The sequence below is a fragment of the Notamacropus eugenii genome, chromosome X, assembly GCF_028372415.1.
Source record: "Notamacropus eugenii isolate mMacEug1 chromosome X, mMacEug1.pri_v2, whole genome shotgun sequence".
NCBI classification, from domain to species: domain Eukaryota; kingdom Metazoa; phylum Chordata; class Mammalia; order Diprotodontia; family Macropodidae; genus Notamacropus; species Notamacropus eugenii.
In genome coordinates this window covers 101,575,559-101,600,122 of record NC_092879.1, presented here as the reverse complement: position 1 = coordinate 101,600,122, position 24,564 = coordinate 101,575,559, and the positions used below count along the sequence as shown (strand labels likewise).

The 24,564-nt window shown below is 51.2% G+C and overlaps 1 protein-coding gene across 1 annotated transcript in view; it reads right to left on the bottom strand.

The window, feature by feature from the left end:
- Positions 1 to 302: 302 nt before the first annotated feature.
- LOC140516027 (Krueppel-like factor 5) overlaps positions 303 to 24,564 on the bottom strand; it is a 29,279-nt gene continuing 5,017 nt past the window's right edge. The window contains exons 2-4 of the mRNA XM_072626937.1: positions 11,963 to 12,818; positions 10,943 to 11,002; positions 303 to 3,381 (exon numbers count right to left, since the gene is read on the bottom strand). Coding sequence (XP_072483038.1) covers positions 3,203 to 3,381; positions 10,943 to 11,002; positions 11,963 to 12,818 — 1,095 coding nt within the window. The 3' untranslated portion in view covers positions 303 to 3,202. The remainder of the gene's footprint in view (positions 3,382 to 10,942; positions 11,003 to 11,962; positions 12,819 to 24,564) is intronic.

Sequence of the window (24,564 nt, the reverse complement as noted above, 5' to 3'; positions counted from 1 at the left end):
CCCCCTCCCCCCCCCCCCCCCGCAATGCTCCTTCTCTACCCTCCTCCAGCTGCTACAGTGTCTTCTGTATTGGAAGTTTCTGGAGGGCAGCTAGTGGATCTTAGTCCTCTTGGCCTCCTTCTCTGACCCCCAGCACAGCCCCAGTAGGCTCTTAGTAGGTGGACAACTGAAGTGAGGACACCTGGGGATATGAGGGGCTGCTAGAGACAATGGTGGGACCCCCTCTGCAGCTTGGTGCCTCCTCAGGGCAGCCTCTCTATTCCTCTCCCCAAAGGCTCCAGAAGACACTCTCACCAGAGCAATGAACTTCAAGCTTTATTCCTTTGCCAATCCAGAAGGCTCCCATGTAGCATAAGCAGAACTTTCAGAAACACACCAGCCCACAACTGAGCCTTGATCATGAATGCTAGTGTTGGTTACCACCTTGCACACACCTTCAGTCGCATTCACTCTGTTGTGTTTTTTGGGGTGTTTTTCTCCCTTTTTATTTTTTGTCTGAAAAAAAAAAACATCTGTCAACTTCTGGGGCCAGTTCCTTTGGCCTCCAGTGACCTGAGAGACTCAAACAAGTGAATGCCTAGGCAGGGCCGGTGAGCTTTGCTCAAGGAAAAGGGAAGGCACATGCTCACTTGGTGAAAGATGGTGGCAGGTGGCAGGTGGCAGGAAGCAGGGAGCTGAGGGAGAGCAGGTGGCTCCACCTGGTCAAAGGCACTTTGGTATGATAGACATGCTGGAGTTTCTGTGCAGGGTTGACGAGGTGGAGGCTGCCTGGCAGGCAGCCTTTGTCATTTGGCCCAATGGGAGCTGAACAGCTCACCTTGTTTGGGCATTTAGAAACAGAAGTGAGGGCTGGGATGGCACATTCATTTTGGCTGCTCTTGGTGCCTGGGTTCAGTTTTGTAAAAAGATGTTTTCCCCTTATGGCCTGAGCCCCATGTCACTGTTTCTGTGGGGAATGATCCCCGATCCCAGGGAGAAATCTGACAGCCTGCAATGCTCCTCCCCCACAGACACAAGTGCTCCAGTGGGCGCCAGCTGCCTCATGGGCAGCAGATGGATCTTTTCTACATGGGGCATCACTCTCCAAACACGGCAAGAAAATGAAAAACCAGCAAGGAAAGGGGCAGTTGTGCTGAAAGGAAGCCATCCCTACTCCTTCTACTGGGTCTGCTGGTTGCCGTCCAGCCCGCCAGCTCTGCACAGCTCAGGTCCGCAGACAGCCTGCGGGGTCCGCAGACAGCCTGCGCAGTCTGCCACACAGAACACAGCAAGAGCAAACTCAAGCCTGAGTCAGGACAAGCACTCTCACTGGGGCTGATGGGAAAAAGGGCAAGTCTCCTGGCCTGGTGGGATGAAAGGGAGCTCAAGGCCTGGGAGTCTCATGTTTGTCTTTAATTGTGCAGAAAGTATCTGGCAGGAACGTGTTCCATGTTTCCTGAGTCACTAGTCACTTACATACATATGTACATACATGAGCCACATACACACATGTGTACATACATACACACATATTGGTTCAATGGCCATCACTCGAGGTGTTGCCCATAGAGGCTTTGCTTCTCAATTATTTAATCATTTTTACCTCCATAGGTGCTGCCTCTCCCACTCCTGGAATGCCTTTGTTTCAGCCCTGAATTTGGCACGGCAGGTACACGCTGCCCTAGCCTTCAGCTCCTGTTGCCAGGCTGCCTGAGAGGGGCCATCTCTCTCCCCACCCTGTCTGCTTTGTATCCATTGTGGAGCTTGTCAAAAGGAGTGAAAGGAGGTAAGCGGTGGCATGCACGGAGTCATCTATTCTGCCAGGTACCCAGTTAGAGCTGGCCCTCAGGCTGCACATTTAGTGCACAGACACAGGCAACCTGATGCAGGGACCTCCCTCAACAAGAAAACCTGGCAGGGCATTGTGGGGGATTCTAGGCCTCTGGGCTCCTTTAGCAGAAGTGAAACCTGTGAGTGGTGGGGAAGAGGAAGGTTTTAGCCCAGCTCACCCCGGAAACCACCAATGGACCCAGTCTGCCAAGAACTAGTGAGGCATTTGAGGTAATATAATGTAGCCATTACATTGTCTGGTTGGGTTTTTGTTTGAGTAGCAAGTGCCATGAAAGGGCCGAGATACCCAGATTAGCCTGGGTCAATTATGATACAGACTTGGGACATCCCATCTAGAAGAGCCTCAGCCTTCTGGGCTCATTCCCAGCCACACAGAGGCACACAAGGCACATAGAAGTGGGGGAGCTGTCGTCATGCCAGTCCCGATAGAGCCAGAGCTCCATGCCAATGGCGTCTCCTGCCCATTTTGTTCTGCTCTTGGCAAATCAGTAAAGCCCCCTTGCCTGTTTCCTGTCCCCTCCAGACCTCCTCAACTCCCTATCCTCAGCACCAATTCAAAGGAAGGGCGTTGGGGAAGGTGGCCCCCAGGCCAACTCTACCCAACTCTACCCACAAGCAGCTTGGTCTGGGCCTAGCTTGGCTCCAAGGGGATCTTCTGGAATGGCCTCTCTTAGACCCACAGCACTTCCCACCATGACAACACTCTCTCTAAACTGGCAAGTTCAAAGCAGCACAAGGTTATCTGGGAGCCCAGCGGGTTTGGAGTCAACTCTGCCTCTTGCCACTCCCCATGTAACCTTGGCAGATTCCCTTGCCTTGCCTAGGCCTTAGCTGAATAAAGGGGTTTGGAAAGCTGACCTCAAAAGCCCTGCCCATCTCCAGATCAGTGACTTCCCAAACCTGGCAATGTAGTGATACACATGTGCTAATGAAATCCCAACACCCAAACATCAGGAGCCACAAAAGTCCCATGTCTATCCCAGGCAATGGTGCCAGAGTGTTGGCCAAGGAGTCCCCAAGTTGCCTTCCATGGTACCCCAGAGCCAGATGGGCTAAAAAGAGAGAAGCAGCTTTGGGCCTAAGCAGAGTCATTCTGGGGCCTCCTCCTGGGACTTTGCTATTAGATACCTTTAGCACATCTTTTGGGGGAGAAAAATGGGATGTGGTGAGGTAGACCCCAAAGAGGGTGATGCCACCCTCTAAAACCAAGCTTCTCCATACATGCTCCCCCAAGTCAGCAAAGTCGAGCAGAGGAGGAGCATGAGCTGCCTTCAAACTAGGGAAAAGGGAAAAGATTAGGGGCTGAGAAGGGTTCCAGAGGAATGGGCAGATGGAAGATCTCTGGGGTTCTCCTGTGTGCTGGGGAATGCCCCTAATTCTGGTGCCGCTTTACGTGCAGGGACAGGTGATCTGAGCGGGAGAAGCAGCGGTCACAGGTGGCACATCTGAATGGCTTGACTCCAGTGTGCTTGCGGTAATGGCGGGTAAGCTCATCCGAACGGGCAAAGCGCCAGTCACACCCATCCCAGGAACACTTGTACGGCTTTTCACCTGGAGAGGGAAAGGGATGGAAAAGGAGGGAGAGAGAGAAAGACAGAAAGAGGTCAAATTGGAAGATAAACCCAGGCTGACTTTGGCCAATCCTCTGCTCTCTGGATGCTGAGTGACCTTAAGCAAGTCACTGAATTTTCCTTCCCTGTAAAATGAGAGGACTGGGCCACAGGAGCTCTGAGTCCCTCACCAGCCCTTAATCCATGACCCTTAGATCCCAGCTTGTCAAGAGGCCTGTATCAAGCTCTCATCCTGGGCTAACTTAGATACAAAGAGAAAATGAAGGCAGTCTCTACCACCCCATCAAGGACGGAGACAGCCCATACATGTCTGGGTATCTAGTGGAAAAACATGAGCTCAATACAAGGGGACTGAGTGGGGCACTAACCTCCCCAGAGGTGACACTGACTGACCAGACTCTCCAATTCTGTGAGGAGACTGGAGATGAAGAGCCATGGCTGAGGGTCAGGGAGAGGACCCCAGAGTGCATAAAGGGGAGCAGTGGAATGAGATCCGCTTGAGAAGGGCTAAGGAGGTGTCCGTATTGGCTCCTAGAGTCAACAGGAGGCAGTCACATCTCTGGAAGTTTTGAGGAGGCTGCATCCCAGAGGGCAGGTGAGAGAGCACCAGGGCCTGACTGCGAGCCAGCTGGGGGGACGAGGAGGGGAAAGTGCTGACTGGGAAAGAGGCCAAGGAGATGAGGGGTGGGGTGGGGACGAGGAGCAGAGGGGGCCTGGATCATTCCTCTCTGACCCCACCCTCCTTCCTCTCTCATCACCCCAAAAAGCTGGCACAGGAGAAAGGGTGGCTGAGGTGGGCAGGCGGCTGAGGTGGGAGAGCATCAGGCACTCAGGGGAGGCCAGGGATCCATGAACACTCTGGTCAAAGGAGGCTATCATGGGGCAGACCAGGCCTGGGAAGGACTTTCCAAGCTGGGGAAAGAAGCTGGGTCTTCAGTCTGTAGCACCTAAAGCCTAAAACCTCATCTTCTGTAGCCCAAGGAATATGGCATCCCAGATGCCAAGAGGACTGGGAGCAGATCAGGGCAAGGCTAAGCCAGGCAGGCCCAAACAAATGCCTGTGGGCAATACCTGCTTCTTGGGGGGAGATGGAAGGAGAAGGGAACAAGGATTTATGTGGCTCCTACTGTGTGCCAAGAAACTTGCTAAGCACTTTACAAAACAACCCTGGGAAGTAAGGGCTGTTATCAACCCTATTTTATAGTTGGGGAAACTGAGGCAGACTGAAGTAAAGTGACTTGTCCAGGGTCACCCAGCTAGTAAGATTTGAACACAGGTCTGTCTGCTGCCACTCTCTGTTCCAGGCTGCCTGAGCACATCAGGAATGGGCAGATGGCTGCGCTGCCAAGCTCCTTGGGTCTTCTCAGCCTCCTCCTCACACCCTTCTGAACACCCTGGGTAGCTCCTGTGGGCAAAGGGAAACCCCGTCTATCGCGGAGGCCTTTTGAGCACTGGACTGTCATGAGGCAGCATCTCCACACTGAGCGTCACTGTCCTCATCTATTCACAAGGACCCAGTGCACCTTTCTCCTAGGGACCATGGGAGACCCCCCTGAAAGAATACAGGCCAAGGCCCCTAGGAAGGTCAGCCTCTAGCCTCTTGCCTGGGCCAGGTCCTCCAGAGCTTGAGTCTGGAATGGTGGAGAAGCTGGGGGCAGGGGGCAGGGGGAGAGGGCATAATCAGAGGGACCGGCCAAAGGCGAAGTATGGAGGCAGAGGCTTCTCTGAGGGAAGGAGCTGACACTGGTCAGGGTGGGCGCAAGGTTGCCAGGTCAGCTGCCTGAGACAATGGTATCTCAGTGGACATGGGAAGAGACCGTATCAGAAATTGAGGGCAGCTGGAACCTGCCAAGTGAGTCAGGCTCTCACCTTCCTTTCCAGTCAACTTTCCTATTACTTCCCTTCATGCACTCCATGCTCCAGCCCAAATGGTTTCCTTTCCTTGGCATTCTTACCTTCACCCTTTTGCCTGGGCTGTTCCCCATGCCTGGCATACCCTCTCCTCTGCTTCTCAACTTCCTCCTTCTCCAGGAGCCCTCCCTCACTTATCTTCCCACTCAGGTATTGGGACTTTCTATCTTCCTTTGCCAATCCCCTTGTATTTACGAAGCCAGGAAAATGTATATGTTCTATCACTCAAGTAAGATTCTCCAGAGGACCTGCTTCCGCATCAGGGACTCCTGTGCCTGTGCCAGGCTCCTCAGCACCCAGCACTGTGCCTGACACATAGGCAGAACTTCAGAAACACTTGGAACATCCAGTGGTGTGACTCTCCAACATGGAGCCACTGTAGAGACTTGGCCTCAACACCTATACTTTGGGGAAGCGCCACCTCATGCCCACAGCTTGGGCCCAGAGGATCACAGACCATGGGCTTTCGGGGGCCTTTGGATTTAGCCCCCTTCTTTTACAGACAGAGAGGTCCCAGGGTCCTAGAGCTAGTCAAAGTCCAAGAAAAAGAGCACTCCTTCCTGGGAAGGCTGGATGTGGCTTCACTCTTGGGCAGAACTCCAACAGTAGCAAGGCACCAAGTCTCTCCAAGGCCTGCTCTGGTGTGAACAAGCCCAAGGGGGGCAGCTACTGCAGAAAGGGATGAATTAGGAAGCAGGAGTGCTACTTGAAGCCCAAATCTGAGCTGGGCCAAGTTGGGCTGGGCCAGGCTTTGCCAGAGGAGGGTGTGGTCCCCTCTACTATCAGTCCTAACCTCAAACAGCCTCCCTCCCTGGCCTCGCATGTTTGCCATTTCTCCTGCCAGATAGCTCCTCCAGTGCATGCACATGTGCAGAGAGTATAATCCAAACCCACACAAGCTTTTCGAGCCAGCCTCACCTACTGGCATACAGGAGTAGGTCTCTAGAGCAAGTTCTGGCCTTGTGCACATGTGTGCAGGCATGCACATGCACACACACATGCACACATGTACACACACACATACACAGGTGGCCCTGGGCACACACATGAATGCAGCCTGAAGTGCTGAAACACAGGACCTTCTGGGCAGCTTTTGGCCCTGGCATGCACGTCCCCCACCCCCAGCCCCAAGACAAGACAGAACCCACTGGGCACAGCTGGTGTGTTCAGACTCCTTGTCAGTGTTACAGAGAACAAGGGATGAGAAAGGAGAGGGAACAATCCCCCCCCTGCACCCCTGGAAGTATGAGGGCACCCGGCCTGCTCACGGGGTGGGGCAGGGGCAGGGGGAGAGGCCCTTGGACGAGGCTACACTGGCTGTTATTGGCTCAGACAAAACCGGGCCTCAGGGCTGTGGGACAGCATGACCCTAGAGAAAACATGCTGATACTTTCCAGTGTGCCCCCTTCAGCTGGGGCATTGTTGGCACCAGGTCAGCCATGCTTGGGGGTGGGGGCTCATAACTCCAGATACAAGTGCTTTCCATTGTCCTGGGACCAGCAACCTTTGCTCAAATGACCTAGAGATGGCAAGGGCTGTGGCAGCAATGTGGGGCTCTCATTGGCAGTTCCCTCTCTCTCACCTGGACTCGCTCTGTGCTGGGTCTGCACAAGAATTCCATTTCTGAGTGCCTGCTCTATGCATGGAGAACAGTAGCACAGAACATCCCAACCAAACCTGACCCAAGGGAAGTCAGCTAGTTCAAGGTTCTTTCATCATTCAAGGCTGTGCTGGAGGTGGGCATCAGCTGCCATTTCCCTAGGCCCCCAAGCTGATTCTCTTGGGGTTCTGCACTGAACTGACTGGACGTGCACCTTAGGGAGATCATTTTGGTGGCTGAGTGGAGCATGGACTAGAGTTGGGGCAGGTGGATCCCCAGCAGCTATGGCCACAGTTCAGGGGTGGGGATGATGAGGGCCTGCAAGGGAGGGGGAAAAGGAGGCATGTTCTAGAGCTGCTGCAGAGGGGAAATCCACAGGGTCAACAAAGATTAGCCAGGGGGCAGGAGGGGGGCAGAGCGAGGAACCAAGGATGAGATCTGCCTTATAAGCCTGGGCCAGAGTGGATGGGGTTACCCTTGACCAGGAGGTTAGTGAGAAGGTGATTTTGCAGGGGAAGAGAATGAGTGTGTTTTGGACAAGCTGAGGTTAAGATGTTGTCCAGTTCAAGATGTCTGCTAGGCAGGTGGAGGTCAGCAGAGCTGAGGAGGTCACTGTGTGAAGGAGTACAGAGGGAGAAGAGCAGAGGGCCGGGGACAGAGACCTGACTTTTGAACCCAAGTGAGAGACATTCCAATGACCAATGAAAGTTTGATTTCATCTGTCCAATGTTCTAGCACCAAATGGTTCCCCACTGACATCTGATTCCTCTTTGGGTTCAGCCAGGCCAACCCCTTACCTTGATTTTACACTGTTATCTGGGGCAAAACTTGCCCAAATGTGTCCCAGGAATATGCCACAAGATGTTGGATGCTTTGCTCTCTGAGATCCCCAAACCTTGCTCCATGGAAGTTCACTAACTGTCTCTTCACTCAAGCCTTCTAGAACATGGTCAGCCACCCATGCCTCCTGTCCCATGATGGACTGTTCTCCTTCCTTAGTGGAAAATTCAAACAACAAACATCTGGCTCTTCTCCCAGCCTTTGTGAGCACCCTTCCCTCTCTCCCTGGACTTAGTGATCTCCTCAACCAGTGCTTTGGGCTCTGTCCCATCACTAAGTTCACTCAACTTGGTGGAGACCTGAGCCATCAAGTCAGACTGTGGCAGCTCAGCTTCCCTGGTACGGCCCACGATCATCATTCCATTACTTTAGCAAACAGGAGCTGCCGTACATCTGCAGCTACTGTCTTCATAGGACCACTTCTATACACATACCATTGCTGCCATCATCTCTCCCTGTTTTCTTCTCTCGAGCCAACTTCCCCCTTCTCTCTGACCACAATGCTTTATTTTTAAACTTAAGAGCACACAAGAGATGACACCTGGCTGTAGTGTATCCAAATTATTCATCGAAGTGTAAAAGGATAGAGTGAGAACAGAGCTAGGTGGCACTTCACTGGAGACTTCTATACAGCTACTCCCACGTGCTGGCTGGGCACTGCCCCATGCCGGCTCTTTCCCAGTGCTTGCCAAGCCAAGAACCTGTTTAATCATGGACTCCAAGGATGAAGGGCAAGATTAGTGGGCTCAGACTGAAATCTACCCTTTTCCTTCCTGACCCACTAGAAGTCCTGAATGTCACCTTCTGTCCTTGAGCCAGATCTCCTCTGCCAGATCCTCTCAGTCACGAGGCCCTGGTTTTCTTCTGACTGCCTCTCACCACCAATGGTGGCAACGATAAGTATAAATGTAGGGTCTGATGACCCCAACCACGACAGGGCCCATGTGTGTGCGTGCACATACCTACACGTACACACACAAACCAGTCACTAAACTGAGGGAACATCCCTCAAGTCTTTAGCAGAGCCTCTGCAGACCTCTGCTTGTTCGCATGGCCATCTGCACTTGGACCTGTCCGATTCAGACAGTGTCTACACAAGACTAAAAACCACCAATTCAATAACAAACAGCAGTGATCTCAAAACCCAGCAACAGTCACAAACTTACCCCACATGTGTCTTGGTGACTGGGTTGGATGCCACAACTCACACACCGTGGCCCAAGAACCAAAGGCAGAGCCAGAGTCGGCTGGTCTCCTGGCAGCTCTTGTGCCCATTCAGAGGAGTGTATAACAACAGGGCCAGGAGCAATGCCAAACAGAGGAGGTGGAAGGCGATGCTTGGCCCTGCCTCTCTCCTCCCTCCCCCCCCCCCTCCCTCCCTCTCTCTCTCTCTCACTCTCTCTGTCTCTTTTTTTCTCTCTCTTCTCTGTCTGTGTCTCTCTCTATCTCTCCCATCTCCTCTCCTCTCCTCTCCTCTCCTCTCCTCTCCTCTCCTCTCCTCCTCTCCTCTCCTCTCCTCCCCTCCTCTCCTCTCCTCTCCTCTCCTCTCCTCTCCTCTCCTCTCCTCTCTCTCTCTGTCTCTCACTCTCTCTGTCTCTGTCTCTCTCTCTGTCTCTCTGTCTCTCTCCTCTCTTCTTTCTCTTCGCCCCTCTCTCCCCCTCTCTCTCCTCTCTCTCTATCTCAGTCTCTCTCTCTCCCTCCCCTCTCTCCCCCCTCAGTCTCTCTGTCTCCTTCCCTCTTTCTTTCCTTTCCCTGTCTCTCTCAGCTCTCTCTTTGTCTCTGTCTCAGCCTTGCCAGGCTCCATGACCTCCCTCAACACATAATCAACCCGCATTTCTCAGCACTTCCACCTGGTTTCCCGGGTCAGAACATGAAGGTCATTCAGCCCCTGTTCACCTTTCCCTGACCATGAGCCCATGTGGCATGAGCCGTGAAACACACAGCTGGACACTCTTCCACCGTTGAATGAGATAATATCTATAAAATACTTTGTGAACTTCTAGTGCCAGAGGAATGCGTGCTGTTACTCTCCTCTGAGATGCCTGGCAAAGGAGTTTTTATTCTAAGCACATCTTGTCCTTGCCTTTCATGTCTTTGCCCATACAGGAAAAACAAATGAGTGAGTCATATGTGTTGGCGGCCAGCCTCTTCCCCATCCGAAGGGTGAGCAGCCCACTGAGCTAGGCCATCAGAGCGCAGGCTTTGGACAGGCTTGGCAGATGGCTGATGAGCTGGGTCCAGAAGTGAGCCCAAAAGAGAGTGAGCTGGACCCCACGGGCATTGGGGCTTTGCCTTCAGTGACTTGAGGCTGACCCTGAAACTCCAATCTGAACAGTCTTTCCTAGATGTTACATCACTACACATGATGGAACACCAGAGTCTTGGAAGAACCAGTCTGGGTGACTTTTTAAAGAGTTGCTTGTTAGGTGGCAGTATAGGCTGCCAACCTTGCCATTGTTACCTTGGGCACAGAAGGTGGACAGGTATGTCACACAGTATATTACAAGGGCACAGCAAGGAGAGAATTCCCAGCTGCCAGCCAGCTGCCGCCAACCAGCTGCTACCAGGATGGCAAAGCACCACTCTGTACCCCCCTCAATGAGACCTGGAGCCCCCAAGGCACTGGTGCCACCCATTTAGAAGGCGGTCTCTTTGGGGGTACCAGGGAATCTGTCTGGAAATTCTCTTCACGTCATTCTTCCTGCTGGATTTGAGTGAGGACCAAACTTCTTGCCTCTTCCCAATGTGAATGAAGATGGGCTCTAGCTAGGTGGCAGAGGCCGGCCAGCCCCCAGGGATTCAAGAGACTAAGTCCAGTTTCCTGACTGGAAGGACCCTTCTGTGGGAAGCTACCCTTGGGGAGCAGATCATACCTCTTTTGGAGGTGGAAGTGGTTTGCCTGGCAGGCCGGGTATACCCATGAGGCCTCACTTTGGGAGATGGGCGGCCATTGGACTACACAGACCTTGGGCCAGAACCAGCTTCAGGAGCTCCTTCCCTTGTCTGAAAAAATGCCCATTAGGACACCAGGGAGGTGCCCAACTGAATGGCAATGGTCTGACCCTATTCTAGTACATGCAAAGTAGATTTTCACAAGGGTGGGCACATGCCCTGGAATGCTTGGAACTCTATGGCAGTGGCAGGTAGAGCCCACAGCCCAAGCCAAACCCTCTGAGGTCTTGGTACCTACCTGTATGGGTCCTCTGGTGAGCCTTCAGGTGAGAACTCTTGGTATAAACCTTAATACAACCTGGAGACCAGAGAAGATGAGAGTCATTTGGCTGAACGTGACATGGGAGGCCACTCACAAGGCTACCAAGCTCGGGGCTGCCTGAATGTGAGATGCCCTCTAAGTAAAGTCAGAATGTGAAGGTCCCAAATTATTCTCCAGTTCTGATTCTCTTTTGAGTATTGCCAGCTGCTAGATCCATTGTCCTTAAGTACTAGTCAGAGCATGCTTGCTACTCCCCAGCTCAAGAACCTGGACTGGGTCCCTAGCACCTATTCACTCCAGCCTAAAGGCCTCTGTTTTACTTTCTTTTTTTAAAAAAAAAAGTATTTATTTATTTTCATTTTCAATGTTCACTTTTGTAAGATTTTGAGTTCCAAATTCCCCCTTCCCCCAAGATGGCATGCAATCTGATGTAGGCTCTACATGTACAATAACCGTAAACATTCCGTTCTACTTCCAAGGCCCTGTACCATGCAGTCTCTCTTTTTTGCCCTCACTGCTCCCTCCAGTCTTCCTGCGTCCACTTGGCCCTTTCAAGTTGCAGCTTCTCCAAGGCCTTCCCCTCCCTTCTTCCCTTCAGGGGCTCTGGATGGCTTCCTTTTCTATGTGGGAACCTGCACTCCTCACCTGCCGCTTGTGCCTAGAGGAGTCCCCAGTAACAGCAGGTCTGTGGGCTAAAGGAAGAACACTGGCCCTGGCCCTAAGACAGCCCCACCTTCCAGTGGTGACTCTGCCTTTTTCGGCCATCTTGCTGGGTCCAAATAGCCCCATTTGTAAAACATGAAAATGAGTCTTGTTCTCCCCATCCCAGCCTAAGGTTGTGATGGGCAAAGTGCTGTAGCAACTTTCGTTGGCATCAATGTGATGTGCTGGATCTGATGTGGACTGGGATGACCTCCTGACCTCTTTCCTGCCTTACAAGACAGGCTCTACCCATCACCCCCTAGAGTGGCTCGCAGGAAGGAAAGGAGATAGTACCTGGATAGTCACAGTGGTGAACACGCCTCTTGTCTACTCCTGGGTTGCCCTGTGGGTTGGGGCTCAACTGGGCCGCTTGCAGAATGAGCTGCCCTTGGGAGAGAGTACTCAGGCCGCCGGGGAATGTGGTGATCTGAGAGGACTGGAGCAGCTTCAGTCCAAAGGCCGTCTCATAAAATGGGGGGTGCTGATTTTCAGGGCTACCAGGCTGGGAGCTGGGAGGGGATGGGGGCAGAGTGATGCTTGGGACAGGGTAGAACTGCCCAGTGAGGCTGAAGCTGCCTTGCCCTTGGAGGACGTTTGGAAAGGACTTCTCCTCTCCCTCGAGCCTCAATGGCTGCTGAAGGATCCCAGCCAGGGAGGTGCCTGCCTCCAGGCTGATGCCGTTCAGGCCACTGAAGGCCGTGGCATCACTCATTGATGGCATGGCCATGGAGACATCGATGCCCATGCCAGTCCCAGCCATGGGCATCTGGCACAACTGGGCTGCCTGCATGCCAGCAGCCACGGGCATTTCTCCAGGCAGCTCCTGCTTAATGAAGATGTTACTCACAGCCATTGATTGTGGTGCGCTGAAGACGCTTGTGAAATCTGGCAGGGTTGGTGGGGAAGGAACAACGGTAGGGCAGGCCTGCGCAAAGCTGGTTCTGGGCTCACTTTTGATCTGGGGGAAGACTGCCAAAGCCTTGGGAGCTCTGTAGAGCTCTGGGCGCAGGTGAGTATTGTCAGGAAGGATCACGTTGATGTTGACGTTGTACGGTGTAGGGGAGGACTTGTCCAAGGCCGAGAATTCATCGCACACGAAAGCGCCTTCCAAATGATGATTCTTTTCCACATTCACAGGCTCCAGGGATACCTGTTTGGAGAAAAGTTTGTCATTTGGAGAAGGGAAAGGCTCATGGCCACGGTGGGGAAAGGAATAGGGGGAGCAAGGAAATCTCCAAAGCCTGATACACTGGAACCTGGTGGGCAGGCAGGTGGAAAGGCAGGTGGGCAGGCAGCAGGTGGGTGGGCAGGCAGGTGGGCAGGCAGGCAGCGAGCATGTAGGCAGGGGGCAGGTGACCACATCCAGTGAATGCCTCCACAGAGAAAGTCAGAAGTTCATCAAGCACAGGAGCTGTTGAGCTTTTGGATTGCCCATGGCAAGGCTTAGCACAGTGTCTGACACCCAAGTAAGCCCTTCTTCATTCTCTTGTTGGGAAGCAATGTGGTACATATAGCAGGACTAGCAGGTTTTGCCCCTGGGACCTTAGGCTTTTCCACTGCAATATGGAGATAAGAAATGGGGCCTTGCCCACCTCCTAGAGCTGTTCCCAGAGGTGGAAGGGACTTTAGAAGTTAATTGGGCTCAGAACTTGTCCAGATGAGGAAATGAAGTACTCTGCCTGAGGTTACAATTAGTCGGGCTTTGGTTTCAGGTGTTTCTAACTCTGAGTCCTGGGTCTTACCTATGAAGCTGTGACTATGGCTTACACGTTTACATATCTATCTGGAAACCAAACAGACATGTAAGCATGTAGACTATTGTTAGGAGAAAACATGGTAGAGGCTAATAATGTCTAATGAGGTATGTCCTGAACAAAATTTCCAAATCTGCTTCTGGGTAAATCTCTTAACCTCTCTGTAGCCCTCAGTTTCCTTATCTGTAAAATGAGACTTGATGGTCTCTATCAAATCTTTGATCTGAAGACTAATTAAAATGCTAAATTAACATAGAAGTTGTATTTTGGGATGAGTTTTGGAGCTATCTCAAATGATTGAAGCCTGCTGAGGACATCCTTGCATCCAAAGGAAAGGAACTTTCTCTCCATCTCTCTGCTTCACCAATCACCCCCACCAAGGCAGATGACCGAAATTAACCCAGAGCTGACAAATCAGTCACTCTGAACCTGCAGAACCTCCCAGTGAGCTAAGAGACACAAAAGGAGACAAGCTCAGGTCAGACCTTCCCCCGACAAGTATGGCAGAGCCCAGTCTTAACATCAAGTCTAAAGTCAGGACACAGGGCAGAAGAATGAGCAAACAAAAGAAGTCAAACATGACGAGCTAGTACAAGGACAGTGACCCTTAAAGGCACAGTCCCACAAGTTAACTGCTGACTTGGAAACGTCTACAAGGAAATTTACAGAGAAAACCATGGCCGGGATACAAGGGTAACAAAAATTCTGAAAAGAGAAGTTTAAGAAAGAGGATTTAAAAATTAATTTCAAAGTAAATGACAACAAGAGGGACAAATGGGAAAATCAATCAATCAATGAGAAAAAGAGGTAAAAAGCCCTCCAGCATCCTCCCAATGGGCCACTCAGCCAACCCTCCACCTACTCATACCCTCCTTGGTCTGAAACATTCTGCTCCAAAGGCATCATTCTATCCTAGTGAGGAACAGTTTGTCTCACCTCCCAGTACTAAGGTCCTCTAAATGACACCCCATGGCGCTGCCGCGAACGGAGGGCCAAGCCTGTGATCAGGAAGACGCATCTTTCTGAATTCAAATCCCACTTCAGACACTTCCTAGCTCTGTGACCCTGGACAAGTCACTTCACCCTATTTGCCTCAGTTTCCTCATCTGTAAAAATGAGTTGGAGAAAGCAGTGGCAAACCACTGTAGTATCTTTGCCAAGAAAACCCCAAATGAGATCATAAAGAGCGTGACCTGAGAACGACTGAACACGAGTAGCCGAGGGATTCACTGCAGCCTGTAGGAGGGGCAACTCAATGAGCACAGCCTGGTATAGCCACCTTCCAGCACTTAATGGGTTGACTTTGTTCAGCTTGGTCCAGAACAGCCAAACCAGGAGCAAGTGAGGAGATGGGAAGCCATTGCAAGGAGGCCAATTTCACTTCAAAATACAGAATAATCTCCTGCCAATTCAACATGTGCCCAAATTAAACAAGCTGGCTCAGAAACCAGTGATTCCCACAAGTATTCAAAGGATTCCAATACAGTTCCTGGATAACTTCCCATGTCACAATTAGTATTGAACAAATAAGAAGAAAATCATCCTGAGATGCCCCAAAGGCAAGATGACAAGCAGATTCCTGCTTTAGCTAGCCACCAGATTGCATATGTGGACATAACATCCTAGGCTGCCACAGGAAGACATCATAGTATACGGAGACAATCAGGAACGTCAGAGTCACAGCGCTGTGCATACACCTACAACACTGGCCTCTTATTCAGCAGCCATCACAAAAGAGTCTCTTCATTTCATGAATCGGAACTGATTAGAGAGAGCTTGGAATCATGGGACTACACACACACACACACACACACACACATACACGTACACACATTCATACACACTCACACACATATTCACACACATATACACATACACACACATGTGCACACACACTCACACACACACTCACACATACATATACACACAGATACACATACACACATACAAATGTACACACATCCCTACACACACACTCACACACATACACAGTTCACACACACATACATACACATGTACACACATACACATATAAACACATTTATACACACATACACACATTCACACACACACTCGCATACACATACACTCGCATACACATACACACATACATTCATACACACATATACACATACACAATTCACACACTCACACACACATACACATACACACATAACATACACTCATACACATACATACTCACACACACGCACAACTTTAGCCCTGTGTCAGAAGGAGCCTCAGTAGTTAGCTCTTCTAAATCCTTTGTTGTACTGAAGCTCAGAGAAGCTGAGTTGTTTTCCCAAGGTCAGCCAGAAAACAACAAGGAAGGGGGAAGATTCAAATTGAGCTTGCCCCCCACCCACTCAGCAATGCCACCACCAACCAGGGTGGTCTGAAATGCAAAGTTACCCCAATTCCCTCCCTGCTCTGAACTTTGCTAAGCATTATTCCCCAAGCACTGGGGCCACTGGGACCCCATTCCCTTCCTCCCCAGAGTTCAGGAGAGGAGCCTAAGGAAACTGACAGGGTCCATGAGAGGAGAAGTGATCCACAGCGGCAGAATCCAACTTTCCACCCCTTGATCCCATTTAAAATTGCTGAGAGTGTCCCCCAGGGAAGGAGAACAAAACCAAATGGAAGCACCCTACCCCACCCCCAAGCCAACCTGCCTGCCCAGAGAAGCTTCCTTTCACGGGGATATTCCTTAGGTAGCAGATCGTCCATATCAGGCCAAAGCATTATCTAAGGTTATTGTCCCTGAAGTTAAACATCAGCCCTCCAGCTCATTCAGCCTCCGTAAGGGCCTCACTACGAGCCATCATCTGCCTTTTGTCCAGTTTCTCAAGGTCAACACCAAGGGGGTCCCACTGCCTTACAGAGACTTCCAAGAGAGGGTCTCTGACTTCAAGAAGCTGCTCTGATCCTAGGAGGGGGAGGCCACAGAGCAGTGAATGGATTACCGAGTGGGGGGAGACCACTGAGGGCTGGACCATCATAGGGGGGACCACCGTAGGGGGAACCATGTGGGGAACCACCATGGTTGGGTTACCCCAGCCACAACTCTGGGAAGACAGCTCCTGTGGCAGCTGCAAGAGATCACAAACCCAGACAACCAGAGTGTGCAGTCCAGGTAAGGGGTGGAGGAAGAAGCTGGGCCAGGAAACGGAGAAAGTGAGCCACTGAGGGGGCTGGGACAGGCCCATGTGTGCCCACCTCTAACTTCCCCCAGGGCTCCCAGTTCTGTGCCCTTTGGAGTCCAGGTCAAGCCAGCCAGGTCCTTCTGCTCAGGGACTCGGGCACACCAAGTTTCTCATGGCTATGGAAGCTTTTCTAAAAGTGGCATTTTAGGGGTGTCTGGTCATGAGTAAGTACAACCAATGCCCACAGGCTGATTGCTGGCATCGGAGAGTTTGGCAGCCACCTTGTTTACTCTAAGCAGGAAGGGCACATCTGCAGTGTGCATTCCATTAATTTTCTGAGAAGGGCTCCCCTCAAATCCAGTCCTGCTCTGCCCCCAGATTCCCAACTGCTCTCATGAGATTTTGTAACATGGAATTAATTGTAAAGTGTTGGTTACCACACCTCCCCCCTCGAATTATTGTCTTTCCCATGAGGCTGTTAGCCAGATCAATGACACATCATTGTCTCAAGTCATTGAGAGGCCAAACGCAGTTAGGGAGCATCTAGGCCAGTCCCTTCCTATTCCTGAGGCTAGAGAGGCCACATGAGACAAAGCAGCAACGCTGGAATCTGTGCCCAGATCCTTCTGGTCTGTGGCCTCCTGCCCACTCATCTCACATGGTCGTCATTCCTCATGCCCTGGGATGCTGACTTGGAGACCCCCAAATATAGGGAAAGGTAGGCATGGCCCAGGGTGGCAAAGGAGAATGTAGAGGTGAGGATGGGATGGTTAGAAGACTGCAAGGTCAAGACAGTGGACCCCCATGACTTGGAATGGCAAAGGTGAGAGTTATCCACCCCATTTCTGAGGGAATCCTCACCCTAGTAGGCCCACCACAAGTTGCTGCCAGAGGAGCTCATGTATCCTCAGGCTCCATTAAGGCAGGGAGCCTTGTCACTTCCCAGGCAGACCCTCCCAGCTGACACACTCTGGTTGGGATACTTCTGGAGCACCAGAGGAGGGCCCAGGGAGGCTGAGGGACCAGGAGACTGCACTGCTCAAGTAAAGGCCAAAGGAATTGGGGTATCTGAAAGGCTGTGAGCCTTGACTAGCCAACTAGGGCCACCACAAAGTTAGGCTATCAGCTGTCATTGAGCCCTTCACTGCAGCCTACCCTGACTCAGACTAAGCAGCTAGACTCACACTTGAACTTGAAAATAGAAGTTGCTCCCTCAAAACTCCCCTTCCTCCATGGCTCCCAAGGCCATGAAAAGACCCCCCACGTACTCCTCCTTTACTCTGGTCTCAGATGAATCCCTGTCCCTTGTGGCCCTGGGTAGCCTTCCTCATCTACTGGTTCTTTCCCTGGCTCCTTCCATCCCCTTGAGCTTGTCCAAAGTCCCCACAGTCAAGTGGTCATTTCTTAGGCCTCATCCTCTTCACTATCTCTGTAGCCTGTCAGTGATCATCACTGTCTCCTCTGGGTTTTCTTTCTGGGTTTTCATGATACTGCTCTCTCTCCTGGCTTTCCTCCCACCTATCAAACAGCTCCTTCCCAGACTCCTTTGCACATGTCCCAGAGAACTTATTTAGCACAGTGCCTGACACACAGTAAACCCTCATGGTGCCCCCCAACCTCACTCCCAAAAGGTTCTTCCAACTTCAAATCTGTGAGCCTTGAGTCAATATGTTGGTCACTTAGCATTCGAGGGCAAGGGTGCTGGTGTTTGGGCCTTCTCTGTATCCTTGGCACTTGGCACACAGTAGGCACTTAATAAGTGCCCATCTTAATGGCCCAGAAAGGCCAGTGGGGGTGGTTATGTTGAGTGGTGCCCATTTAAGGGGTCACAGGTCAGACAGAATGGCTTTCAAGGCCCCTTCCAGTTTGGCTCCCTGCTCTGTAGAATCTGGCTTGCCTTGAGCTTACTCTGAGGGTGGAGTCAATCTGATGGGGCAGTCCCTATGCCAATTAGTTGGCACTGGATGCACACCTTTCTTTGGCCCTTAATTTTCCTTCCTCCTCATTTCCTTCCTTCTTTCTACTCATTTAATGGGGAAAGAACCCTTGCCTCAGAGTTCAAGCCTTTGTTGTCTGTGTCATCATGACTGAGACTCAGGTCCTTCCCTTTCAACGCTGCTGTCATCTCCTTCCCCCCACCTCCACCTCACTGTCTAACAAAAAGTCATCAGTTCAACCAAAGTGTCCAATGAATGACTTTTGAGGACAAAGAAAGTGCTCCTCCCTAGGGAAATTCCAGAATACTTTGTGGATAAACCAGCATTTGAGCCGCACTTAAAGAAAAGTGCTATTTTGGCAGCTGGAAGTGGAAGGGAGTCTGTTTAATGGCCCTTGAAAGTTTGAAAAGTGTTTTACAAATATAATCTCACTGGATCCTCTCAACAACCCTGGGAAGGAAGTGTTGTTATGACCCCCATTTTACAGATGAGGAAACTGAGACCATTAGGTGACTTGTCCAGGTTCTCCTCTCCAGCCTGTGATGTCACTTAGCCGGGAGACAGGAAAACATCAAGCCTATTCAGGGAAAGGCCAATAAATTGAGCTGGAGATTTGAAGTGAGGTGGGCCAGAGGATGGGAAGTAGGACTGCAGTGAGGTTCGAGAAGGCCTTGAATGCTAGGCCAAGGAGTTCGGACTTTATTCTGTTGAAAGTGAGGGAAGGAGAGATGCCAAGATAAGCTCTGTCACTCTTGGCTCCACCCCCCACCACAATGTGGACATCATTCCAAGCTCCATTGCCTACATCTCCTTCTCTATTCTCCCTTCCCAGAAGCTTCAACACAAATTCTCTGGCCTCCATTACTTTTCACCTGAACCCGTTCCCATCGGATCCTGTTTTCGGCCCTGTCCAGTATGTCCTTCACAGTAACTTCCTAGTTCCTCCCAGATCAGATACAAATTTCCCACCTTGCCACTAACTCTGTGCCACTGACCTGTGATGAGAGAGTCTGCCAGTTACTGTGGAGTCTCTAACCAGTGGAGAAGAATGAAGAAGCAGATCAGAAGCTAGGACACCAGAGCTGCCCTGACAAGAGTACCCTGTGGGACTGGGTCCACATGCAAGATGGTCAGAGTGACCCCTTTCTTCAGGACTAGAGCAGATGCTGGAAAGCTCCTGGAGTAGAAGAGTGGGCCCCTCCCTAGGCCTGTGAGGGAGGAGATCCTGGGCCTTCTCTCTAGGCTAGTGTCCTCCTTTTTCTAAAAGCTTCTAGATGAATAGGCTTGGCAAGCTAGCAGGTCAGGCTCAGGAGGCCAGGTGGGGGCAACAGGCCAAGAGAACGTTTCCTCCCTGGAGGCAAGAGGGGCCAAGAAAACAGAGACCCTGAAAGTGGCAAGTGACTTGCTCAAAGTCACACAGCTAGTCAGTGGTCGGTAGGGTTAGCACAGTGCCTGGAACACAGGTGCTTATGGAACATTTATTGGCTGCCTCACCAACTGAGGTTCATCACACCAGATGAGCAGCCTCCTCAGTTAGCATCCTTGAAATGAGGGGTCACTAAGAGTCAAGAAGCTGGCAGAGGCAATGGTTGGCAATGAAGAGCCAGTGATGTAATGAAGCTGTCTCATGGAGCCAGCTGTGGGACTGACCCCAAGCCATCCCAAACACAACTGACCATGGCCTTCCTGTCACCACTTGGCCAAAATGAAGTCAACAGCCGAGAGGCTAAGAGTACTTCTGTTTACAAGTACAGAGGGAAGTTAAGTGAGTGACTTGATTAAGAAATGGGACAATCGTTTTTTTTTTTCTGCCGCTAGCCTGACGATCTCCTGAATCTGGACTCCCTGGCAGAGCCCTGGACCCCAGGCAGAACAGAGGTGCCCAGAATTCCTGCTCCTCCAGAATCTGGGGGGGGGGCGGGACTGCTGACTCACAGTGCTCCCTGCTTGGGCCAGGCCAGTGCAGGGCTCAGAGAAGGAGGGGCTTCAAATGCCCACCTGGAAAGGTCTCTGCCCATCAGCATTAGTTTAGCTGTTGATGCTCTAAATGTGACATCTATGTCCTAAAGCCACCAGGTTGCCACATTCCTTGTGGAAATGAACGAGATCGATATTTAAATATTCACTATAAATGAAGCCAGAAGCCAGAAGGAAGTTGTAGCAAGGCACAGGGCAGAGCTGACCCAGCTGGCTTGATCAGGTGCCCAAAGGTACCAAGGAAGCGCATTTCCTGAAAGACTCGGCCATGTTGTGCTGCAGGGCTCAGGAGTGGCACAAGCCCGAGCGCCACAGCTACTCATCTCCCTGGATCATCCCCTAGACTCAAGAGGGACTGAGCACACAAGAAGAAAAAGGACTATACTTAGTACACATGAGGAAATGATTGGCTCCTGTTCAAATACACAACTGATGCTGAAAATTGGGAAATGAGCAAAAGGAGAGATATCTCCATAGATTGCTCTCATTTTCCAAAAAGCTTGGCATGAGCCTCAACCTCCACTGCAGTACCCCATGCCCATTTCCAGATGAACCTGGAAGGAGGATGACAAGGAAGTGGAAAAGATGGCTGTGTCTCCAGGGAGTTTAGAATCCTAGCACCATTAGGAGTCAGATGCCTTAAGGCCTGCCATGCCATGCCATGCCATGCCATGTGAAGAAGTCAAAATCCTAACAGAGGAGGATGCCAAGAAGCTCGAGTACAACCTGCATAGTGTGGGAAGGGCTGGACATTAGTCCTATTGAGACATCTGATTGAGCACGACCCCCAAATCCCAGGTGCTGCCATTACCACACAAAGACCCTTCAACAGCCACTGGCCTACAGACCGACTTTCCCATTTCCATCAAATCTCAATGAAAATGTTGTTCACACACAGCCATAAGCACCTAACCCCACTTCCATTCCCATACATACTAATCACTCCTATTCACACCCCATACACTCCCTCCACAACTGAAGGCACTCACCCTACCTCCCATACATACCGACAGGCCCCCCCACACATACCCACCACTCCCTACATACCCAAAGGCACTTACCCCCCCCCCCCACAGACACATGGCCCTCCCACCCCCCACATACCCGCAGACACTCTTCCACTCTCACTCATTCCCCACCCCCCCACAAGTGATATGAGAAGTTCTTTGATATGAAAAGGAAGGCTTTTGAAAGTGGTTGTGCACAGCAGACAGCATCTTCACAGTCACACGTTTGACCAAAAAGTGAGGAGAATGGTTAGCAATTGATGATTTAAAACTACCGAAGTTCATCTGACTCAGTCAAGAAAAACGTCTGCTTACAGGTTTTCCTCTCCCAAGTGTCTATGATACGTGAGTTAATGCCATCCAAGGTTTCCTTACAAGGGTAAGAAACACGGAGATCTAGACTTGATGAACACCAAAAGTGAGGCATGAAACAGACTCAGGCTACCACAGCCATGGAGGGATCCTCCAAACGGTAGAAGTCTCCCTACAGCTCTGGGGGTCCCCCACAATCTCCCATTTGCTGCTGGGAGCAAGGCTGAGAAAACCTGTCCAAAGAGAGCAGGCTGAACCAGAGGGACCCTGAGCTGGGCCCAGACCTGAATGGGGGGGTGGACAATGGGAACTCCCGGCTTCCAATCCTGCCTCCTATGTGACCCTTGGCAAGTGACTCAGCCTCTTTCAGGAGCTCTTGCTCCTTCAACGTACAGCTTTTCCAAGGCTCCCCAACTAGAGGAAAATCAAAATGCAGTCCTTCTTGTGTCCAAACTGGGCTTCATTTCCATGCCCTGAGGTTGACCTCTATGAAGTACCGAAAGCAAGAGGATGCCATGATCGTTTGCAACTGGGTATGGCACAGAAGCATTCTTACTACCTGCTTACTTACTGCCCAGAGTTGGCCATTCCTGAGGTGCGGGGTGGGAAGAAAATAGCGAAGTGTACCCCTAGGCACTCCCTGGGAATTTCCATTGCTTGGCTCTGCTCCTCAATCAGCCAGAGACACAAAGACACTGAGTCAGAACTAGTCCTGATTTATGCTTTGTAGGGAATGAGGAAGGCTCATTTCATGCATTTTCCTGGAAAAGTGGAGTGTGAGGAGCTCCTGAGTCAGGAGTGTCCTCAGAGGGCACCCAGTCCAACTCCCTCTCCTTTGCCAGAGGAAGCCAGGAAGCAGTCCAGAGAGAACCTCAGGAAGATGCCTTAGTCAGTCTCCTTGGTCACATTCCCAGTGAGGAATCAAGGCAGCCTCCATGGAAGGAGCTCCATGGAGGAGAGGGGGCTAGTGGTGGGAAATGTCACACATGGTTCCATGTCTGTTGGCTTAGGTAATCCTTTTCCTTTGCTACGAGGGAAGGATCACTGGGTGGTAGTCGATGTGGCAGGGGGAGAGGAGGAAGGGAGGGTATCAAGAAGTAACTGATATCAGAAGAAAAGATATCTATTCCCCAATAGATAAATGATCAAAGCATAGTTTTCAATGGATAGTTTCAATGGATAGCCAAAGTCAGTTTTCTGAGGAAGAAATTGGAGGTGATCTCCACTCATATGAAAAATGCTCCGAGTCATTCCAAGTTGAAGAACTGTCCATGACAGCAAGTAGAAGTTTCATGATTGACAAAGTTGACATAAGAGGGAAATGACAAATGTCGGAAGGACTGTGAGAAACCAGGCACAAGCATGCACTGTTGATGCTCTGAGTTCATTGGTCTGGTCGTTCTGGAACCATTGGGGACTTGCCCCTGCATTCCTAAAGTCTCTGAACTCTGCTATCCTCTCAACAATTAATAACCAGTCCTGGGCCAACATCTCTAGGAACAAAGGGCCCACCTGGACAGAATTATTTGTAGCAACTTTTTGGGGTGTCTGTATGTCAGGGAATGACGGTACATGGATGCAACGGAAGACTAAAGGGGACAGCTTCAGAGAAATGCGAGAAACGTTGCAGAGAAAAGGGAGCAGCCCCAGGAGAACGATTTCTACCAGAACAGCAACGTTGTGAAGACAAATTCAGAGCTCTGACCAATGCGATGACTGGCCACCATTCCAGGGAACCTGCCAGCCTTTAGACTTCAGATGGGAACCAGCCCTGTTTGTGGACAAGGCCAAGCTGGACTTTTTCTGGAATTTTTTTAGTGGAGTAGGGGAAGGGGGATAAGTAGGCAAGAGGAAAGAAAAGGAAAAAAGAATAAATCTCCGTGGCATTTTTCCCCAGAAAGTAGGAGAGACTGAGCAGCCCATTGCGTGGTGTCTTCTCAAGGCTGAGACTGTGAGTAGCTTACAGAGCACAGCAGGGCACAACAGAAATCTGCCTTCTCTAGGTCAAGCCTCTCTTCTGCTGCCCACTTTGGGGGGGGGGCTCCAAGCAAGGAAGGGGTTTCATAACTTTCTAACAAACCAGAAATCAGGCGTCCATGAGCTAAGGAAGAGGCTCCAGGCAGGGGGCCCTGACCCCAAGAACTACTTCTTTTCTGATTGACTGGTGAGGGAAGGCTTGGCTTGGCTTGGCAGAAGCTCTTTGCACCACACTCAGGTCCCAGGAAATCTCTTAGCAGGTCTTGGGCTTGTTCTCACCTGAATGACAGGTCTTCCCACCCTTCCAAATCATGGCCTGGCTGGGGACCTCTGCCAACCCCTTGAATTCCAGGAAAGCCCTAAAAGAATATCTTGTGTGGTTCCTCCCAGGACCACCCCACTGACCTTCTCAAACCCCTCCCTGCCGGTAGCCCCATTCTGTCCCTCATTTCACAATCTCTGAACTTTCTGTACCGAGGCTAAGGAGAAAGGATGACAGGGAGGGAGGGGGGAAAGGAGGGAGGCAGGCAGGGAGCAGGTAAGCTGGGCTTCTCTATGGCCTCTGCCAGTTGGGCCCATCACCTCAAAGCTTGTGTCTCCTACTTCTAACCCTCAGGGGGATGGAAACTTGGTTCCTCTCATGCTGGAAAGCAGCCCCTTCGGCTCTTTACCAGAGGGTGGCCTCGGGAGCTAACCAGCTTTCCACCCTCTCCTCAGCCCAGAGCTCTCAGAAGACTTGGGGGTGAGAAGAGCCACTGGCTTAGACCCAAGTGCATTTTCCCAGACTGC